The 20,964-nt window shown below is 41.7% G+C and overlaps 1 protein-coding gene across 2 annotated transcripts in view; it reads left to right on the top strand.

Moving 5' to 3' along the window:
* The window catches only part of Marf1 (meiosis regulator and mRNA stability factor 1), a 50,134-nt gene that overhangs the window by 11,871 nt on the left and 17,299 nt on the right, over positions 1 to 20,964 (top strand). For both annotated transcript variants that reach the window (XM_051206712.1, XM_051206711.1), the window contains exons 6-16: positions 866 to 983; positions 1,604 to 1,776; positions 11,240 to 11,665; positions 11,829 to 11,986; positions 12,075 to 12,230; positions 13,283 to 13,472; positions 14,652 to 14,830; positions 16,090 to 16,170; positions 18,972 to 19,208; positions 19,296 to 19,415; positions 20,062 to 20,237. In XM_051206712.1, the coding sequence (XP_051062669.1) occupies positions 866 to 983; positions 1,604 to 1,776; positions 11,240 to 11,665; positions 11,829 to 11,986; positions 12,075 to 12,230; positions 13,283 to 13,472; positions 14,652 to 14,830; positions 16,090 to 16,170; positions 18,972 to 19,208; positions 19,296 to 19,415; positions 20,062 to 20,237 (2,014 nt within the window). The remainder of the gene's footprint in view (positions 1 to 865; positions 984 to 1,603; positions 1,777 to 11,239; positions 11,666 to 11,828; positions 11,987 to 12,074; positions 12,231 to 13,282; positions 13,473 to 14,651; positions 14,831 to 16,089; positions 16,171 to 18,971; positions 19,209 to 19,295; positions 19,416 to 20,061; positions 20,238 to 20,964) is intronic.

Below are 20,964 nucleotides of genomic sequence, written 5' to 3'. Positions count from 1 at the left end.
AGTCTGCTGTAAAGCCAAAGATAGAATCCAAATGTTTGGCTCTTAGAAAAATAATGCCATTGTTGTTCCATATTTCTGCTTAGAATTATATGTGTATATTAACATACAAATACATATTATATATTCTAATACACACACACAATCAAATCCAAATGAAAATTACATGTGGTTGAGGCACTTTGACTTGGAGACAGCTTTGTGAAGACAGTAGATGACTTAGGTGGGTGATAAAATGAACCCCACATTGCAGGTTGTGGACAGAATGTGTCATGGAAAGCTTGATGACTTGGAATTTGATTTTCTTTACCCTCTTCTTTTTTAAAAGGGGGATAAAAGAAGTTCAAAAGCAATTAGAAATGAGATGGGATAATAATTTCTCTACTTTTTACATGGAAAACCAGTTCTGAAATTATTGAGTGCCAGTTGGAACCTCCCCATTCCCAGCAATAATTGAAGAGCTTTTTTACTTGTGTGTTATTCACTAGGGGCCAGGTGTTGTGGTGCGTTTCTATAATCTCAGAACTCTGGAGGCTGAGGCAGGAGGATCAAGAGTTTAAGGCTAGCCTGGGCTAAACACTTACACCTTGTTTTAAAAAAAATGTGGACCCAAGCGGTGGTGGTGCACGTCTTTAAGCCTAGCACTTGGGAGGCAGAGGCAGGTGGACCTCTTTGAGTTCAAGACCAGTCTAGTCTACACGAGCTAGTTCAAGGACAGCCTCCAAAGCCACAGAGAAACCCTGTCTCAAAAAAGCAAAAACCAACCAACCAACCAACCAAAACAAAACAAAACAAAATGTGGACCAAGTGTGTGGCAGTTTTCTAACCCCGGGTCTTACTCAATGACCATTTTGATGAATGATCACAGGTAACCGTTGCTCACATAAATGCTACTGCAAAGAATGCTGCTGATGATAAACTCCGTCAGAGCCTTCGAAGGTTTGCAAATACGCACACTGCTCCAGCTACCGTGGTTCTTGTGTCAAGTAAGTGTCAAAACACCTGCTAGTTTCAGCCACAATCACTGCATGGGAACTGCCAGAAAGGTACAAACCAGAGAACCACAGAGAGGTGAATACAGGGTATACAGTAATGATTGTTGACAACTGTTTAGGAAAATAGCGAAGTCTGCAGCCTGTAGCCTTCAGTATGTAGAAGGAGTGCAGGGCCAGCCTAGTGAGCACTTGTCTGAGAAATTTAAGAAAGAAAGAAAGAAAGAAAGAAAGAAAAAAAAAAAAAAAAAGAGTCTGACTCTTATGTTCTCTGAGATATTGCAGGGCCAGTTTATTCAATAAAATGTCTTTTTTGGGGGGGAGGGGTCCCCCTCCCTCAGTATTATAACTTAAAAAAAATCAAGATGAATTATTTTCAGATTTGCATCTCCCCAATGTGTTGAGAGCTGATCCTTGTTAATATTAAAATGAAGCTACGGCTTGGGTGTGTGATATGATTACTCTGCCATATTAATTCTTCACAAGAAAATGTGGTCCTGTTCAAAAAGAGGAGAGTGACTGAGCCTGAGCCAGGCCTGCCTGTCTCCTTGGTGTGTCACTAGCTGTCTGGGGCTTTCTCTGGAGTGTTTCTAATAACTTGTCTTTTCTTTCAGCTGATGTCAATTTTGCATTGGAACTCAGTGACCTGAGGCATAGGCATGGTTTCCACATCATTTTGGTGCATAAAAACCAAGCCTCTGAAGCCTTGCTGCATCATGCTAATGAGCTGATCAGATTTGAAGAGTTCATTTCCGATTTACCTCCCAGGTTACCACCGAAGATCCCTGTGAGTGGGTTCCTGCTGCCTTTGCTGGTTTCTAGTGGTAGATTTTAGAGGCTGAGAGACAGCCCTCAGCAAGGGTCACTAGGTCTGGGGTACTATCCTTTGTAAGAGATTGGTCAGAGTTTTAAGTAAGCTTGGAAACCTCAGATTCTTGTCTTGAATAGACAATGGGTGAGTTTTCTTTTAATGCTTTTCTCATTTGCCTAGAGAACAAACTTGTGGCTTTGTCTCAGAGATAGGCACTTGTGCTATTGTCCTGAAGGTTAAAGCTACGTATATCAAATGGATAACACAGGGGAAGAAGAGTTGTTTTGCTCTCAGGTGTTATGAGTAGAGACATGGTAAAAACTCACATGCACTTGTTGTGTGTCTGGCTACAGATAATCAGAGCAATTGTGCATCTTTCAGGTGATTTCTTCCCAAACTGTAGCAGGCTGCAGAGGCTTTGCTTTTCAGTGTGTTTCTTTCATACATATATTTCATATACTTTTTTTCCTTATTTTACATATCAATCCATGTTCCCTCTGCCTCCCATCCCCTTCCTCCCCCCAACTCCACAGGGAGGGTGATGCCTTCCTGGATGGCTCATCAAAATCTGTCAAATCATTTGGAGTAGGGTCTAGGTTCTCCCTCCTGCCTCTAGGCTAAGGGAATATCCCTCTATGGGGAATGTGCTCCCAAAGTCCTTTTGTGCACCAGGGATACATCCTGGTTCCACTGTCAGAGGTCCCTTAGACTGCCCAGGCCTTCTAACTGAAACCCATGTTCAGGAGATCTGAGTCAGTCCAATGCTGGTTTCCCAGCTGTCAGTTTGGGGGTCCATGAGCTCCCCCTTGTTCAGGTCAGCAGTCTCTGGGTTTCTGTAGCCTGGCCTTGACCCCTTTTCTTATCACTCCTTCCTCCTACAGTTGGATTCCAGGAGTTTGGCTCAGTGTTTAGCTGTGGGTGTCTGCTTCTGTTTCCATCAGCTACTAGATGAGAGGTCTATGATGGCATATAAGTTAGCTATCAATCTCATTATCAGGAAAGGGCATTTAAAGTAGCCTTTCCACTGTTGCTCAGATTGTTAGTTGGGGGTCATTCTTGTAGGTCTCTGGACATTTCACTAGAGTCAGTTTTCTCTTCAAACCTATAATGGCTCCCTCTATTATGGTATCTCTTTTAGCTCTTATCTATTTATGCCTTGACTCAATCTTCCTGATCCCACATGTTCTCCTCTCCTCCCCTTTTCTTTCTCCTAACTCCCTCTCCACTCACTGCCCCACCCCCCACTCCCAGTATGCTCAGTAGATCTTGTTCCTTTCCCCTTCTGCAAGGGACCTTGTATGAATCTCTTAGATTCCTCCTTGTATCCTAGTTTCTCTGGTGGTGTGAATTGTAGGCTATGATCTTTTGCTCTGTCTAAAATCCATATATAAGTGAGTACATACCATCTTCCTCTTTATGTGACTGGGTTACCTCACTCAGGATGGTTTCTTCCAAGTTCCATCCATTTGCCTGCGAATTTCAAGATTCTATTATTTTATTTCGCTGAGTAGTATTCCATTGTGTAAATGTACCACATCTTCTTTATTTAATCTTCAGTTGAGGGGCATCTAGATTGCTTCCAGATTCTTGCTATTACAAATAATGCTGCTATGAACATAGTTGAACAGGTATCTTTGTTACAAGGATGTGGATCATTTGGGTATATGCCTAAGAGTAGAATTGCCATGTTCTGTGGTAGACTGATTGCCATTTTCTTGAGGAACTGCCACACTGATTTCCAAAATGGCTGTACAAGTTTGAACTCCCACCAGCAGTAGAAGAGTGTTTCCTTTTCTCCACATCCTTTCCAGCATAAGCTGTCATTGGTATTTCTAATTTTAGCCATTCTGACAGGAGTAAGATGGTATCTCAGAGTTGTTTTGATTTGCATTTCCCTGGTGGCTAAGAATGTTGAGCACTTTCTTAAGTGTCTTTCAGCCATTTTAAATTCCTCTGTTGAGAATCCTCTATTCAATTCTGTACCCCACTTTTTAATAAGGTTATTTGGTGTTTTGGTGACTAGCTTCTTGAGTCCTTTGTATATTTTGGAGATCAGCCTTCTGTCAGATGTGGGGTTGGTAAAGATCTTTTCCCAGTCTGTGGGCTGCCGTTTGGTCTTGTCAACTGTGTCCTTTGCCTTACAGAAGCTTCTCAGTTTGAGGAGGTCCCATTTATTAATTGGTTGATCTCAGTGTCTGTGCTACTCTGGTGTTATGTTCAAGAAGAGGTCTCCTGTACCAATTGTTCAAGAGTACCTCACACTCTTCTCTTCTAAGAGGTTCAGTGTGGCTGGATTTATGTTGAGGCCTCTGATCCATTTGGACTTGAGTTTTGTGCATGACAATAGACATGGGTCTATCTGCAGTCTTCTACACACCATTATCCAATTGTGCCAGAATCATTTGTTGAATATGCTTTCCTCCTTCCATTGTATAATTTTAGCTGTTTGGTCAAAAATCAGGTGTTCGTAGGTGTTTGGGTTAATATCAGGATTTTCCATTCGATTCCATTGGTCTACCTATCTATTTTTGTGCCAGTACCAAGCTGTTTTCAGGACTATAGCTCTATAGTTGAGCTTGAAGTCAGGAATGGTGAAGTCTCCTGAAGTTCCTTTATTGTACAGGGTTGTTTTAGCTATCCTGGGTCTTTTGTTTTTTTCATGTAAACTTGAGTATTATCCTTTCAAGGTCAGTGAAGAATTGTGCTGGGATTTTGCTGGGGATTGCATTGAATCTGTAGATTGCTTTTGGCAAGATTACCATTTTTACTATGCTTATCCTACATATCCTAGAGTATGGGAGATCTTTCCATTTTCTGATATCTTCTTTAATTTCTTTCTTTAAAGACACAAAGTTCTTGTTATGTAGATCTTTCACTTGTTTGGTTAACGTTACCCCAAGTTACTTTATGTTGTTTGTGGCTATTGAAAAGGGTGATGTTTCTCTGATTTCTTTCTCATCCCCTTTATAATCTGCATATAGTAGGACTACTGATTTTTTTGAGTTAATCTTGTATCCTGCTAATTTGCTGAAGGTGTTTATCAGCTGTAGGAGTTCCCTGGTAGAGTTTTTCGGGTCACTTATGTAAACTATCATATCATCTGCAAATAGTGACAGTTTGACTTCTTCCTTTCCAATTTGTATCCCTGGATCTCCTTTTGTTGTCTTACTGCTTTAGCTAGAACTTCAAGTACAATATTGAAGAGATATGGAGAGAATGGGCAGCCTTGTCTTGTTCCTGATTTTAGTGAATTGCCTTAAAGCTTCTCTCCATTCAGTTTGATGTTGTCTGTTGGTTTACTGTATATTGCTTTTATTATGTTTAGGTATGTTCCTGTTCTCCCTGATCTCTCCAAGACCTTTTTCATGAAAGGGTGTTGTATTTTGTCAAAGGCTTTTTCAGCATCTAGTGAGATGATCATGATTTTTCTTTTTCAGTTTGTTTATATGGTGGATCACATTGATAGATTTTCATATGTTGAACCATCCCTGCATCCCTGGGATGAAGCCTACTTGGTCATGGTGGATGATTTCTCTGATGTGTTCTTGGATTTGATTTGCTAGTATTTTACTGAGTATTTTTGCATCAATATTCATGAGGGATATTGGTCTATAGTTCTCTTTGTTAGTTGTGTCTTTGTGTGGCTTGGGTACCAAGGTAATTGTAGCCTCGCAAAAAGAGTTTGGTAATGAACCTTCTGCTTCTATTGTGTGGAACAATTTGAGGAGTATTGGTATTAGCTCTTGTTTAAATTTCTGGTAGATTTCTGCACTGAAGCCATCTGGCCCTGGGCTTTTTTGGTTGGGAGGCTTTTGATGACTGCTTCTATTTCATTACAGGTTATTGGTCTATTTAAATTGCTTATCTGTTCTTGATTTAATTTTGGTAAGTGATAGCTATCCAGAAATTTGTCCATTTCCTTTGAATTTTCAAATTTTGTGGCGTACAGGTTTTCAGAGTATGACCTCAAAATTCTCAGGTTTTTGGTTAGTTTGGATAAAAGTTTGTCTATCTTGTTCATTTTCTCGAAGAAGGAACTCTTTGTTACATTGATTCTTTGTATTGTTTTCTTAGTTTCTACTTTATTGATTTCAGCCCTCAAATTGATTATTTCCTGGCTTCCACTTCTCCGGGGTGAGTTTGCTTCTTTTTGTTCTAGGGCTTTCAGTTGTGCTGTTAATGTGACTATCCTCAGTTTTCTTCATATGGGCACTTAGTGCAATGAACTCTCCTCATAGCACTGCTTTCAAAGTGTCCCATAAGTTCAGGTATGTTGTGTCTTCATTCTCATTGCTTTCTCGGAAATCTTTAATTTCTTTATTTCTTCCTTGACACAGGAATTGTTCAGTTTCCATGAGTTTGTAGGGTTTCTGCAATTTGTGTTGTTGAATTCCAACTTTAAAGCATGCTGGTCTGATAGGATACAGGGGGCTATACCAATTTTTTTGTATCTGTTGTTATGTTTCCTGGTATGTGGTCGATTTTAGAGAAGGTTCCATGTGGAGCTGAGAAGAACATATTCTTCTGTGTTTGGATGGAATCTTCTATAGATGTCTGTTAAACCCAACTGGGACATAACTTCTGTTAGTTCTTTTGTTCTTTGTTAAGTTTCTGCCTGATGGTCCTGTCTAGTGGTGAGGGTGGGGTGTTGAGGTCTCCCACTATGAGTGTGTGAGGTTTTATGTGAGGTTTGAGTTTTAGTAACATTTCTTTTACAAATGTAGGTGCCTTTGTATAGATGTTCAGAATTGAGACTTTGTACTGATGGATTTCTCCTGTGATGAATATGAAATGACCCTCTTCGTGTCTTTTGATTGATTTTGGTTTGAAGTCCAACTTGTTAGATATTAGGATAGCCACACCTGCTTGCTTCTTGGGTCCATTTGAATAGAAGATCTTTTCCCAATCCCTTAACCTGAGGTAATGTTTATCTTTGAAGCTTAGATGTGTTTCTTGTATGCAGCAAAAGGATGGATTCTGGTTTCGTATCCATTCTGTTAGCCTGTGTCTTTTTATAGGTGAGTTAAGACCATTATTATTGAGGGAAAGTAAGGATCATTGATTGTTAATTCTTGTTTTAGATTTGTTGTTGGCAATGGTATTGTGAGTATATTTGCCCTGCTTTTTCTTTTGGGTTCTGGTAAATTGGGAATATCTATTGCCTATGTCTTTGTGAGTGTAGTTAATTTCCTTGAGTTGGAGTTTTCCTTTCAGAACTTTCTGTAGGGCTGGATTTGTGGATAAGTATTGTGAAAATCTGGCTTTGTCATTGAATATCTTCTTTTCTCCATCTATAGTGATGGGGAGTTTTTCTGGGTATAGCAGCCTGGACTGGCATTTGTGGATTCTTAGTATTTGTTGAACATCTATCCAGGACCTTCTGACCTTGAGAGTTTCCATGAAGAAGTCAGGTGTAATTTTGATAGGTCTGCCTTTATATGTTACCTGGCATTTTTCCTTCGCTGCTCTTATATTCTTTCTTTATTCTGCATGTTAGGTGTTTTGATTATTATGTGGCGAGGGAACTTTTTTTTTAGTTCAGTCTATTTGGTGTTGTTCAGTATGCTTCTTGTATTTTCATGGGCATGTCCTTCTTCAGATTGGGAAAGTTTTCTTCAATGATTTTGTTAAATATGTTTTCTGCACCTTTGAGCTGGGCTTCTTCACCTTCTTCTATGCCTTTTATTCTTAGGTTTGGTCTTTTCACGTTGTCCCACATTTCCTGGATGTTTTGTGTTAAGGATTTGTTGGATTTAAGATTTTCTTTGGTCAATGAATCTATTTCTTCTAGTTTATCTTTGCGCCTGAGATTCTCTTGTATCTACTGGTTATGCTTGCTTCTGTAGTTCCTGATCGTTTACCCAGTTTTTCTATTTCCAGCATTCCCTCAGTTTGTGTTTTCTTTATTGTCTCTATTTCAGTTTTCAGGTCTTGAACTATTTGAATTGTTTCCTTCATCTATTTGTTTTTTCTTGGCTTTCCTTACTTTCTTTAAGAAATTTATTCATCTCTTGTATTTTTTGTTTGGTCTTTTCCTCTCTTCCAATTTTTTGTTTGTTTTTTCTTCTGTTTCTTTAAGGGATTTTCTCATATCATCTCTGAGGGCCTCTATCATTTTTATGAAGTTATTTTTTAAGTGGTTCTCTTCTGCTTCATCTGCTTTGGTATGTTCAGGTCTAGTTGATGTAGAGTCCCTAGATTCTGCTGATGTCATACTGGTCTTTCTATTATTAGGTATTTTTGTGTATTGCTGTCTTCCCATTGCTTCTTCCAGTGGGTGCAGGTGGAGTCTCTCTCTCTCTACCCTGCTCTCCCGGTGGGTGTAGGTGGGTCAGGAGTTTGATGTCTGTAACTCTGGATGATCCGAGCTCTCTTGCAGAGGGCTCTCCAACAGAGGGCAGGCAATGGGCCCCAAAGATCAGGTGAATGAGGCCTCAAGGTTGTCCCTCATGGATAGGCAGGTCCAGCATGCTCAGAGCAGACTCTGGAAGTTCCATGGAGGTGGAGGGGGTGTTGGACCCACACTATGGCCCAGTGTTCATCCCAAGCAGTGGGCCCAGCAGGACCAAGGGTCACCCAGCCAACTCTTATAAAAGATTTTATTGAGGGGTTGCTTACAGTTTCAGAGCATTAGTCCATTAGATATGTCCTGATCCACAGGTTGAGAACTTCAGTGTGTTTCTTGTCATGCATGCCTGCATTGGATGTTGCAGACCATACATACAGGAGCAGCATTTCTGTTAGACTTGATTTGGGATAATGGTGATTGCCACAGTGATGAGCTAAGTGTACACTGTTTGGGGAATGCATATGTAACTCTGAAGGAAATTTGAACGGTGGAAAGGACCTCCAGTGTGGGTGTTCCAGGTGGATGACATCCCCATACATTAAATGTATTTTATCATATTATTTAATAACTTTACAGTTGCAAGTGTATTTTATAAATGACCCAGTCCAACCCAGTACTTGTGATATATGTCTGTAACCTTAGCATTTAGAAGTTAGCAGTAGGGATGTCAAAAGTTCCAGGTCAATCTGGGCTGTATAACTCCTGGCCAGCCAGGGGTGCATTAGTGAGACCCTATCAAAAACAAGGAGAAAAGATAGCATCTAGTTCCCACAGAAGGAGGTAGAAATTAGTGCTTAGGAAAGAGGCAGCTTGGTAACCACAGCAAAGCAGAGGCTGGGCTCCGGTCTTCCAGCCCAGCCCCTAGTCCCAGTTGCCTGTAGGCTCAGGGTCTGCCCTAGTTAAAATCATGTGAGGGATGATTCACAGTTGGGGGTTGCAGACTCTGGTTCAAGGATTAGCATCACAGCCTACCACAGCCCTTTGAGACTTCTCTCACCGTACTTGTTTTGGGGACCTGTGGCTGGAGCTGCATTACCTTCCTTCTTTATCTGTCTTGTGCTTTCTAACTGGAAATGTCATTAAATTAGTTGGGATATTTTGGCAGAGAGCTTGCCCATATAAGAGGTGTTATGGTTAAAAAAAAAAAAAGATCAATTATTCTGAACATGGAGTTGTGTGGTTGTGTGGGATGCTTTCTCATTTACTAAAATGGTAATGACAGTTTCTCCCCCCCCCCCCCCCCCCCCCGTTCTTTATCCCAGCCCTTTAGTAAGTTGTGTTTGCCTGGATTTGATTTTTAGGTGTCATAGGAAGAAGAGATTTTATTCATGATTAATTAACATAACTCATGTAAAGAGGAAGTTCCCAATTACAAAAGTAATGTCATCATAAAACCAAAACAGCATACAGAAATGAATTCATGAGTACAAAATCTCAGTCCTACCCTGAAGGGGACCACTGTTTATAGTTCAGCATTGTTCTCCACATGTTAAAACTATATAAAAATTGTAAAGTTACATGTCTTTTTTTAACTTAGTATCATAACTTGGGTATAGTTCCATGTGGACAAATTGCTGGTAATTTTAGCCATTGGAATGCTGACTGATAAAATAAGTCACTGGTGGTGCACCCCTTTAATCCCAGGAAGCAAAAACAGGCAGATCTCTGAGTTTGAGGCCAGCTTGGTCTACAGAATGAGTTCCAAGACTGCTAGGGCTACGCAGAGAAACCCCATCTCAAAACAGAATGAATAAACAAACCAAGAAGAATGCTAACTGACAGCATGTCTATGGCTGGCCTTTGATTTGTTTAAGCAGTCTGCCTATTATTAGACATCATCTTTCTCAGTTTTTACCATCTCCAGCAGCTCACGCAGGGTACGTTGTCACTGGCAAGGTCTTACTTGTCTTCCAAGAAGGTGACATTGATTATTATTGTCATTGAGCAGTGTCTCTTCCTACTCTTATTAGTGAGAATGCTTTTTAAAAGGTTTGCCAGTGTGACAGGTAATACATGCTATCTGCTTGTGGTTGGACTTCTTACAGACCCCTTTTTAGCAAATCTCTTTATTTTGCTGTTGCCCTTGAAGATTTTTTTCTGTGGCTCCCAGATTTAGCCCTCTCCATAATTATCTTTATTCTCCTAGCATTTTCACAGTTCTGTTTCACTTTTTTTTGGAACTGAGGACCAAACCCAGGGCCTTATGCTTTCTAGGCAAGTACTCTACCACTGTGCTAAATTCCCAACCTGCAGTTCTGTCTTTGTTTATATATTTCCAGTTTTTTCAGGACAGGATTTCTCTGTAGCTCTAGCTGTCTTGTGGAACTTGCCCTGTAGATGAGGCTGGTCTCAAACTCAGAGATCTGCCTGGCTCGCACAACCCCCACCTAGCCCTATCTCTCTCTCTCTCTGTGTGTCTCTGTTCCTTTCTCTCTCTCTCTCTCTCTCTCTCTCTCTCTCTCTCTCTCTCTCTCTCTCTCTCTCTCTCTCTTTCTTTTAGGACAGGGTTTCTCTGTGGAACACTCCTGGCAGTCCTGGAACTCTTCTTTGTAGACCAGGCTGGCCTCAGACTCACTGAGAGATCCGTCTGCCTCTGCCTCCCAAGTGCTGGGCTTAAAGGTGTGAGCCACCAACATCTGGATCTTGGCCCTTGGCCCTGTTTCTTGATACATACATTCCAGGATATCTGGAAAGTTTCTGACCACAGAATAACAGGATGTTGTCCGACATGTACATACATCTCATTAGTTTTTAATTTTACTTAGCTGTACTTGCAGTTTAAAATGGTTTCCATGTGATATCTGCCACTTGGTGGTGGTTCCCTTTTCACCCCAGGCAGCTGATCACTGGTCTCTAGGTTGGTCTTTTCTGAACATTGTATAGAAACAGAATCACTTAGTATATCTGTGCCCAGCTGATTATTGGAAACAACATTCAGCTATACTGAATAGATTTACCCTTTCCAGTCAAAGTTGCTGTCCCTACCTCTTCTGTGAATTAGCTGAAGTGGAGACAGTACTTGTTCTTGTCTTGAATTGAATATATCCTTTTGGCTAAACCTAAAGTAACATTTTCCCCCTGTGCTTACAGTGCCACACTCTGCTCTATGTTTATAACCTACCAGCAAATAAAGACGGCAAGAGCATCAGCAACAGGCTTAGGCGCCTGTCTGATAACTGTGGTGGCAAAGTGCTGAGTATCACAGGCTGCAGTGCAATTCTCCGCTTCATAAACCAAGACAGTGCAGAGCGCGCCCAGAAGCGAATGGAAAATGAAGATGTCTTTGGTAACAGGATCATTGTGTCATTTACTCCAAAACATAGAGAATTCCTTGAAACCAAGAGTTCAAATGCAATTGCTGATAAAGCAAAGTCTCCAAAAAAAGTTAAGAACACAAAATTATGCCTCATCAAAGACACAAGTGAACAGTCACCCAGTGCCAAAGCCATGCCTGGAAAAGGGTTACAGGCACATTCTGTATCTGCTACAAAAACCACAAACATTAAAAGTTTACAGGTAATTTTGATCTCACTTGCTTTTTGAAGTGTATGGTAGATTTGGTTTCTGTGTGTCCTCTGATTTTAGTTTTTGCTGGGACTTGGGCATTTTACTCTTGGTATAGGATGTAACCCATCTGAGGTACTTAGGATCTAAGGCCACTGCACTTGTGTCTTTAAAGGAGCTGTGCCGGATGGAGTCAAAGACTGGCAGCAGAAACAGTGAGCAGCAGCAAGGCCATGGGAGGTTGGCAGCATTACCTAATGGTGGCCTAAGCACTTCAGTGCCCACGCTGAAGAACACAGGCGTGACAGAGCCACTTTACAGAAACAGTCAGAAGTATGTCCAGTTTTTCTTTCTCGGTAGCTGTTTCTGTGAAATTATGGGAGACCTGTGACGTTTATTCTCAAATTCTCCCTCCTGTTAGAAAAGAGAACCTCAGTTCCCGGAGTGTTTCCAGCTCTCCTGTAGAGAAGGAGAGAGAGGAGACTGTCTTCCAAGTGAGCTATCCATCTGCATTCAGCAAACTGATTGCCTCAAGGCAAGTCAGCCCTCTGCTCACCTCTCAGTCTTGGTCTCCGAGGTGAGTCCAGCCTTTGTGCCTATGGGGTGGATATGCAGCTGGAGGGTTACAGGTCACTGTCTTAGTTGTTGAGACAGGTCTGCCATCTCCCTGCCAGAGCCTCCCTGCAGGTTACCATAGTTGACATTCAGATGCAAAGCTTTCCTCCTCCATTTGGAAATCTGGGTAACTCCATGTCAACAGGGAAGGATGTTAAGATGTCCTTATGGTTAGGTATAGTGTCACATGTCCATGTTCCCCGCATTTGGGAAGCCGAGGCAAGAGAATCATGAGCTTGGGTTGCATAGTGAGTTCAAGGCCAGCCTGTGTTAACTTGGCAAGATGTTGAATACAAATAACCAAGTAGATACACAGTATCTTACACTCTTTGTGTTAAGGGAAGCCAAATTGAGATGTGCTTTGGCTGCTCTTAATATGGTGCTTGTAGGAGGCTGCTGTCTGCCATAAAGGCCTGTTTTTACATTGCATTTGTTGTGCATGGCTGGTGAAGAATCACTGGAAAAGCCGAGCACAGTGGCATCCACCTTTATCCCAGCAGTGATCTTAGATGTCTATGAGATTGAGTTCAACTGTTCTACATAGTGAATTTTAGTACAGCAAGAGCCTTATAACTAGACTTTATCTCAGAAAAAATAAAAATAATAAAAAAAAAATCACTGCAGAAAGTAATGTATACTTTCATGTAACAATTGACACCAGAGCCTGCCTTACGCTTGATAGTAGGCCCTGTAAGTCAGGGGAGGTTAAACCTTAACATAAGCATTAGAGGCTAAGTTTGTAAGACTAAAATGCCCGGAGTGAAATTTTAGTTGAGCAAGGCTTCCAAAATTTCCTCCTTTTCTTTAACTGTTTCTGTGAAATAAGATTTGAGATTAAATAATTTTTATTGAAGTCAGCTCATAGTACTTTAGAACAGGAAACCTAAATTAGCATAGGTTTAAGATAAAATCCATTGCAAAATCAAATAGGAAAATCTTTTATCTGTAGTTTCAGACAGAGCTGAACTGGCTAAACCTGGTGCATTGAACTGTTCACATCTGTGTTTTCTGCAGGAGTATGTCTCCAAATCTTTTAAACAGAGCCTCGCCACTTGCTTTCAGTGTTGCCAATCCCAGCATCGGTGCTGACTGCCCAGACCCATTTGCAAATGGTGTTGACATCCAGGTCAGCAATGTGGATTACAGGCTGTCCCGGAAGGAGCTGCAGCAGCTCCTCCAGGAGGCCTTTTCCAGGCATGGCCAGGTACATTCACTCTTGTTATTAGGGTTATTGGTTTGGATTTTTTGGGAGTGGGTCACATTTTTAAGACCAGATCCTTCTGTTTCAGTCTCCCAGTTGATGTGATTAAAGGCATAAGCCACAATACCCAGCTTCATTCTTTAATTTTTTTAAAGATGTATTTTTAAATTAATTATGTGGATGTGTGTGTATCTGTGTGTGGGTATTGTGCACATACGTGTGGGTGCCAGAGGTGTCAGGTCTTTTGGAGCTAATGTTTCTGGAGGTTTTAAGTTGCCCAGTGTGAATGCTTTGCCTGAACTCTGGTCTTCTGGAAGAGTAATAGATGTAGGCTCTTAACTGCTGAGCTGTTCCTCCCCAACCCCCCTTTCACTCCTGTTCTTGCTGGGCTTACCCCTGGTGGTACCAGGGGGCCAAATGGGTCACACAACCTCAGCTAGGACATAGGAATGGTTGGGCAGGTTTGAACTCCTTTTCCCTTCTGTGTATTGTAAGAAGTATAGAACGCACAGTTTTTAGGACATCACCCCAGAGAAAATGAAGCTAGTCATGAGAAGTGCCTGTCATAGATAGAGGGACTTACTAAGAACTACATCCAGAAATACAAAAAAAAAAAAAAAAAAAAAAAAAAATCTAAAGCAGTAGTTCTCAACTTTCCTAATGCTGTAACCCTTTAAAACAGTTCCTCATGTTGTGGTGACCCCAACCATAAAATTACTTATTGCTACTTCATAACTGTAAATTTGCTACTGCTATGAATTGTAATGTAAATAATCTGACATGCAACCCCTGTGAAAGGGTAGTTTGTCCTCCAAAGGGATTTGGAGAACCACTGGTTTAAGGAATTGTTGGCTATTACTTATTATATTTTAATATATCCAGCCCAGTGTTTCGGTGCAGTTTGCTAAAAAATGTACCTTTTATAGACCTGGTATTTTGGAGAGTCAGAGAAACCCTGGTCTCTGAGTCTGCGTCTGAGTTATATGTGCCAGAGCATACAGGCAGACTGGCCAGGCTAAGAGCACCTACACTCAGATCACCTGCAGTACCTCATTCAGACAAGTTACCTCTTGCAGGCCCTGACATCTATTAACATATTCCCTAACAGTTCATTCTCATTTTTGAAGATGACAGGTTTCTGGGTAGATCCTGGTAGAGCTGTTTTATTTTGTCCTGTTGTAGGTCAAGAGTGTTGAGCTCAGTCCCCATACCGATTACCAGCTCAAGGCCATTGTGCAGATGGGAAACCTGCAAGAAGCAATCTGTGCAGTGAACAGCCTCCATAGGCATAAAATTGGCAGCAAGAAGATTCTGGTCTCACTGTCCACAGGAGCTGCCAACAAGTCACTCTCTTTACTAAGGTAAAAAACAGCATTTAAGCCGTTCCCTTCAGGACATAACAACTGACCCACAAATAGTTTGGAAAATAATAAATAGGTTTATCACATTTTTAGCCCTCCTGTATACAATAAAGGTTATTGTGAATTGATAGGGCTTGAAATCTGCCCTCTGGCTCTTGTTCAAGTTGTTATCTAAAAGCCAAACACAGCTTGAACTTGGCAGGCCCTTGGGAGTGAAGTAGCACACTGCATGCCCAGAACAGGTTCTAGGACTAATAGACCCCTACAGTAACGCTCAGAAGCCAGAAAAGGGTAAATCCTGGCTGGGATCCTAGTGCAGTCTCAATGATGACTGGTCAGTGTGAGCTCTTGGGACTGTTTGTAGCAAGTCTTCGTGCTGCTTTGGCTCTCCCACTATGAGGAGCTAGTGAAATAGAATTCACTCTGAGTGCTGGATATCAAGGGCCTTCTCTCTGATTTGTACTTGGACAGTATTTGAAGTTGTGAAGATTTTTTTTTGATGTTTGTTTGTTTTGTTTTGTTTTCTTTATAATAAAATAATACTCAGGTTTTGCAGTGTTTTGGGAAATAAGAGAAATGGAGGAAAGTCCTCTAATCCTGTGGCTACATGCTAATCATGAGTATTTTTGGTATGTTTTTGGTAAAGAATGATGAAGATGATATTGTGTGCAGATACATGTCCAATCACTTGCAGGAATTCCAGTCCCATACATCTAATATATAACCCACACATGGCAAGAGATAATTCAAGCTGTTCTGCCTTCAATTTGAGTGAAAACCTAGTGTGTGCCCCTGCCCTGTCCTCAGGAGACCACATGTCTTTCTCCTGCACTGATGTGGGACGTCATGTTACTAAGTACTAGGGAATCCCAGGGACTGACTTGATAATCTTTTATTGGCTTGTCTCTAAAATCCTTTTTATTTTCTTTTTAACTTCTCTGAAAAGCAAACTCTGACATATCAGAAACTAGAAAGTTTACTCTGCATGTGCATTGTGTTAATTTTATGAACCTTTAAAAAACATACTTTGGCTGCGCGGCCTCACCTTTAATCTTAGCAATTGGGATAAAGGCATGAGGATCTCTTTGAGTTTGAGGTCAACCTGATCTACAGAAGGAGTTCCAGGGCTACACACAGAAACACTGTCTCTTGAGAAACTGGAATAAAAAAAAAAAAAAATACACACACACACACACACACACACACTTTGTAATATACAGGAGTAGTTCCTTTTCTAACTCATGACTTTTATCCTACAGTGCAGAAACAATGTCTGTTCTTCAGGATGCACCTGCCTGTTGTTTGCCTCTCTTTAAATTTATAGACATCTATGAAAAGAAGTAAGTTCTGCTTATTATTCTATTGATATAGTCAGCAGTGATTGGTGACTTCATGGAAAAAACTATTATGCTCATCCTGAAGGGACTTCTCACAGATATAGTGCTAATCTGATTGTCAATTTGAATCAAATGCTTTTTTTTTATTTAATTTTTTAAGCAAATTTAGAGTCAAATTTCTGTTTATTGCTGTGAAGAGACACTATGGCCAAAGCAATTCTTAGGGGGAAAAAAAGCATTCAATTACAGGCTGGCTTACAGTTCTAGAAGTTCTAGAGATGTAGTCCATTATTTTCATGGTAGGAAGCATGGTGACACATATGCAGGCATGATGCTGGAGAAGGAGCTGAGAGTTCTACATCTAGATCCACAGGCAGAGGGGAGAGGGATGGAGGGAGAAAGGGGGAGGGAGACAGAGACAGAGAGAGAGGAAGAGATGGGGGAGGGAGGAGGCGGGAGGGAGAGAGACAGAGACAGACAGACTGGGCCTGGCTCGAACTTCTGAAACCTCAAAGCCTTACCCCCAATTGATAGACTTCCTTCAACAAGGCCACCTCTCCTAATAGTGCCATTCCCTATGAGCCTGTCGGGGCCATTTTCATTTAAACCACCACAGTTTTCAAAGCTAAGCTTTTTTGTTTTACTAACTAGTTTTATTACTCTTCGAATGGTATTTGTGAGCTTGCTCTGTACTTTAGACAGGGACTACTAGAGTCTTCATTGTCCAGTGCACAGCAAGCATTATGAAAAGCTGAGGCATTGGAGAAATACAGATTTGCAAAGGGTGTGGTTCTGTACCCAAAGAGTTTGTTAGAAGGAAGGAAAAAAATCTCACAAATTCTTCTGTGTATCAAAGGGAATGTCAGTGAAAAGGAGGTTCAGGGAGAGAGAATGCTTCAGAGATCCAAAGGAAGGCAGCACAGGGGTTGTGGCAGTTACTCCACGAGTAATGAGCTATTGCATGCATGGAGGAATAGGGGAACAGATGTATGGTGGTCAGAGCCATCTTCAAGGAGAAGAAACGAGGGAAAGTTCTGCACTGGGCCCAATTCTGTGTTGATGCAATTGGGCTTTGAGAATCTGTGTGCCACGGATATTTTAAGTCTCTTAAGACATACTCAGCTATGCAAAGGCCAGACATGAGATATTCTCCCAAAAACTAAATAAATGGACGGAGGGATGGGTGCAGAGTTGAGGTTGTCAACTTGTGGTTAGCAATCTCTTTGAAGGGCAGTCCTTTCACAGGGTAAATATTAGATATCCTGCATATTAGATATTCATATTATTCATAACAGTAGCAAAGTTAAGTTATGAAGTAGCAACAAAAATAACTTATGCTGGGCTGGGGTCACCACATGAGGAACTGTATTAAAGTATCACAGAGTTAGGAAGGGTGAGAAGCACTGGGCTAGAGATAGAGCTCAGCAGGTAGGAGGAGCACTGGCTGCTCTTGCAGTGGACCCAGATCTAATTCCTAGCACCCACTTGACGGCTCACATCCACCTATAACTATCTCCAGTGGATCTGAAGCCCTTTTCTGGTCGCTAAGGGTATTGCACACATGTGGGGAATAGGCATATATGTAAGCAAAACATGTGTACACATCAAATGATATCTTTTTTAAAAGATGAAGGAAATTTAAGTGCCTTTGGATCAGGAGCAGATGATTAGTATTGGGTAGGAAGCAAGATGGTAAGATAAAAGGTGAAAAACATTTGATCTGGGAACATGATGGGACAGTTAAACAGGAAGCAGAGTCATGAAGCTTGAGTGGGGGCACAGTAAGTGCTAGGTCTGGGACATAAAAGTTTTGGGCACATTGGAGCCTGATACAGAGAATTGGAGTGCTGTTTTGGAGGCTCTGTGAGAGATGTTGGCTGCTATTTGCTGAAGAGGCATTGTGATGGGCAGGGAAGCAGATAGGGCCAGAAGAGGTAGGAGAGAGGATGGAAGGCCAGGGAAACAAGCGAGGTCCCAAGGATGAGGATGGTGGGGTAAGGAACGTATGTGGAAAGACAAAATGCCAGACACAGGGCATCTCAGGGGCCTGAGGAAGCAGGGTAAGGTTTGGAGGCAACTGGTGACATAGCATCAGGAGGGAAGGGGTTTGGAGTCTGAGCAAATGTTATTCCTGAGAGATCAGTTATTTTCACTCCAAAGTAACTCCAAAGAATGAGAGCACAGAGATAATGGGTATCTCCCCATGTGGGGAGACCCCAGGGATTGGTGTTGGTAGGGAAGAAGCCTGATGGATGTAGGGAACTAGCATTGGAACCTGGAGAGGTAGGAAGGAATTGCTAGTACTCAGGCCAAGCCCCACCCATGCCTAATCACACTCTGTCCTCATTCAGCACCATGAGGTACAAGTTATCACAGCGTTTTAAAGACAGCACGAGGAGTAGAGGTGTAGAGGACAGTGGTCCACAGTGGAGGACAGCGTGGGTGAGAACATCTCTTGAAAGGAGTGTACTCTAAAGGGCATTGTGTATGGGTGACACGTGTTGAGAGAACTTACATCTTAGACACTTAAGAGCATTGACATGGGAAGGGGCTATCCAATGAGAGTGCTGTTATAGCTGGCAGGGAGCCACATGGCTGCAAATGAGCCCAGTAGTTTCATGGCACTCTTAGGCAGATGGGGAAGCCATCCTATGCTGCTTTATTTAAACCGGTCAGGTGTTTCTACATTAAAAAAAAAAAAAAAAAAAATCTAGGACTGGAGAGATGGAGGCTAAGAGCACTTACTGGTTCTTCCAGAGGTTCTGAGTTCCAATTCTAAGACAACCTCTCTTTCCTGTTCTTAGGTATGGACACAAGTTAAATGTGTCTGATTTATATAAATTAACAGACACGATTGCAATCCGTGAACAGGGAAACGGGCGGCTGGTGTGCCTTTTACCCAGCAGCCAGGCCCGCCAGAGCCCCCTGGGCTCTTCCCAGTCACATGATGGCTCCTCCACTAACTGCAGCCCAGTTCTGTTTGAAGAGTTGGAGTATCATGAACCTGTCTGCAGGCAGCACTGCTCTAACAAGGACTTCAGGTACATCAGCATCCTCCAGAGAGTGTGAGCAGGGGTGCTTTGCACTCCTGAGAAGTGTCAGCTCACTGCTTGCTGTCTTTCCTGCAGTGAACACGAATTTGATCCAGACTCCTACAAGATCCCTTTTGTGGTCCTCTCTTTGAAAGTGTTTGCACCTCAAGTTCATAGTCTTCTCCAGACCCATGAGGGCACCGTGCCTTTGTTAAGGTGAGCCATGATAGCCATTGGGAGTAGAGTGTTGTAAGGTCATTCCCACAGTCTGCCTAATTACTGAGTGAAGGATTAGAAATAGGGCTCTGTGTAAAAAATAAATAAATAAATAAATAAAATGCAGACCAACAATAAAAGAATTGGATAGATTTAAAAAAAAAAAAACAAACAAAAGAAGAAAAAGAAAAAATAGGGCTCTGTCCTGGGATTCAAGCTTTGAGAAATGGATTCATGCACTCAGTATTTCAACAAGAAACTGCCTTTATATTTAATTTCACAAACAAACATGAGGACAGTTTCTTCTCTGCAGGGCAGAGGTGCATCCAAATTGAAAACTCGGACAAGTTCCAGTAGAGTACATCATTTCATCTGTGTTCAGGTTCCAAGGCTTTAGAGGGGATCATTCATCAGAGTACACTGGGCCATAGACAAAGGCCAATTCCAGTCTTTGTGGCCTGGGCAACCAACCTATAGTGCTTTATCTAACTTATTACTGAACACTGCCCAGAGATTTCTAGAGCTGTTAGAATGTGTCACAGAGGCCAGTACTACAGCCATTATTTCTCAACAAATACAGAATAAATCCTGCTGTTAGCCTGCATTCCCTTTTCCATTATTTTTATTTAACCTTTCCCCTCTTCAGCTTTCCAGATTGCTATGCTGCAGAGTTTGGTGATCTAGAAATCATGCAAGGAAGCCCCAGGGGTGTCCCTTTAGAGCATTTCATCACCTGCATTCCAGGAGTGAACATCGCTACTGCTCAGAATGGTGTCAAAGTAGTGAAGTGGATTCATAACAAGCCCCCACCTCCCAACACTGGTAGGTTGGCAGATATTAGGAATTAAAGCTTAAGCTCCTGCCTATCTCCAGGGAGGCCAGGAGGAAGTTGTGGCTTTGATTTCACACAGGAGCACCATTTTCTCCAAAGTGTTTCCTCTGATATTAAAATTCCCCAAATGCTAAGGGATTGGTAGAATCTGACTTTTGAAGATACCAGCATTGGGCTAGAAAGATGGCTCAGAGAGTAAGGCACCTGCCATGAAGCCTGTCAGCCTGAGTTTGAGCATCAGGACCACATGTGAAAGGAGAGAACCAGCTTCCAGAAGCTATGCCATGCCACGAGTGCGTGCACACACACTCTTCCTTCTCTTTGGCCCTGATGTGTCTTCCTTCTTAGGCTTGTACCTGTGTTTCCTGTGCAGGAAAAGTGAGAGGGTAACTGGGAGCCTGAGTCAGCTGCTCTGTAGAAGCTCCTTCCTGAACCCGTTTTCTCTCCTCAGTCTTGAGCTGCATAGGACCCATTTGGGCCATGAGCTCACAAATCTGTTTTACTTCTGTAAAGATTTTTGTCTGATTTTTTTTGTTTGTTTGTTTTTGAATTTTAGTTTTTGTATTATTGTTTTATTATTATAGTATTTTTTATTTTTAGTTTTTATATTATTGTATTATTATTGGAGATAGTGTCTTGTCTTGAACTCATTGATCCTCTTGCTTTAACCTCCCTTGCCCCAATGCTGAGACTGAGACCATTTGCCATTATTCTGCT

Source organism: Phodopus roborovskii, unplaced genomic scaffold, assembly GCF_943737965.1.
Source record: "Phodopus roborovskii unplaced genomic scaffold, PHOROB, whole genome shotgun sequence".
In the NCBI taxonomy this organism is placed as follows: Eukaryota; Metazoa; Chordata; class Mammalia; order Rodentia; family Cricetidae; genus Phodopus; species Phodopus roborovskii.
This window is presented reverse-complemented; position numbering and strand designations above follow the sequence as displayed.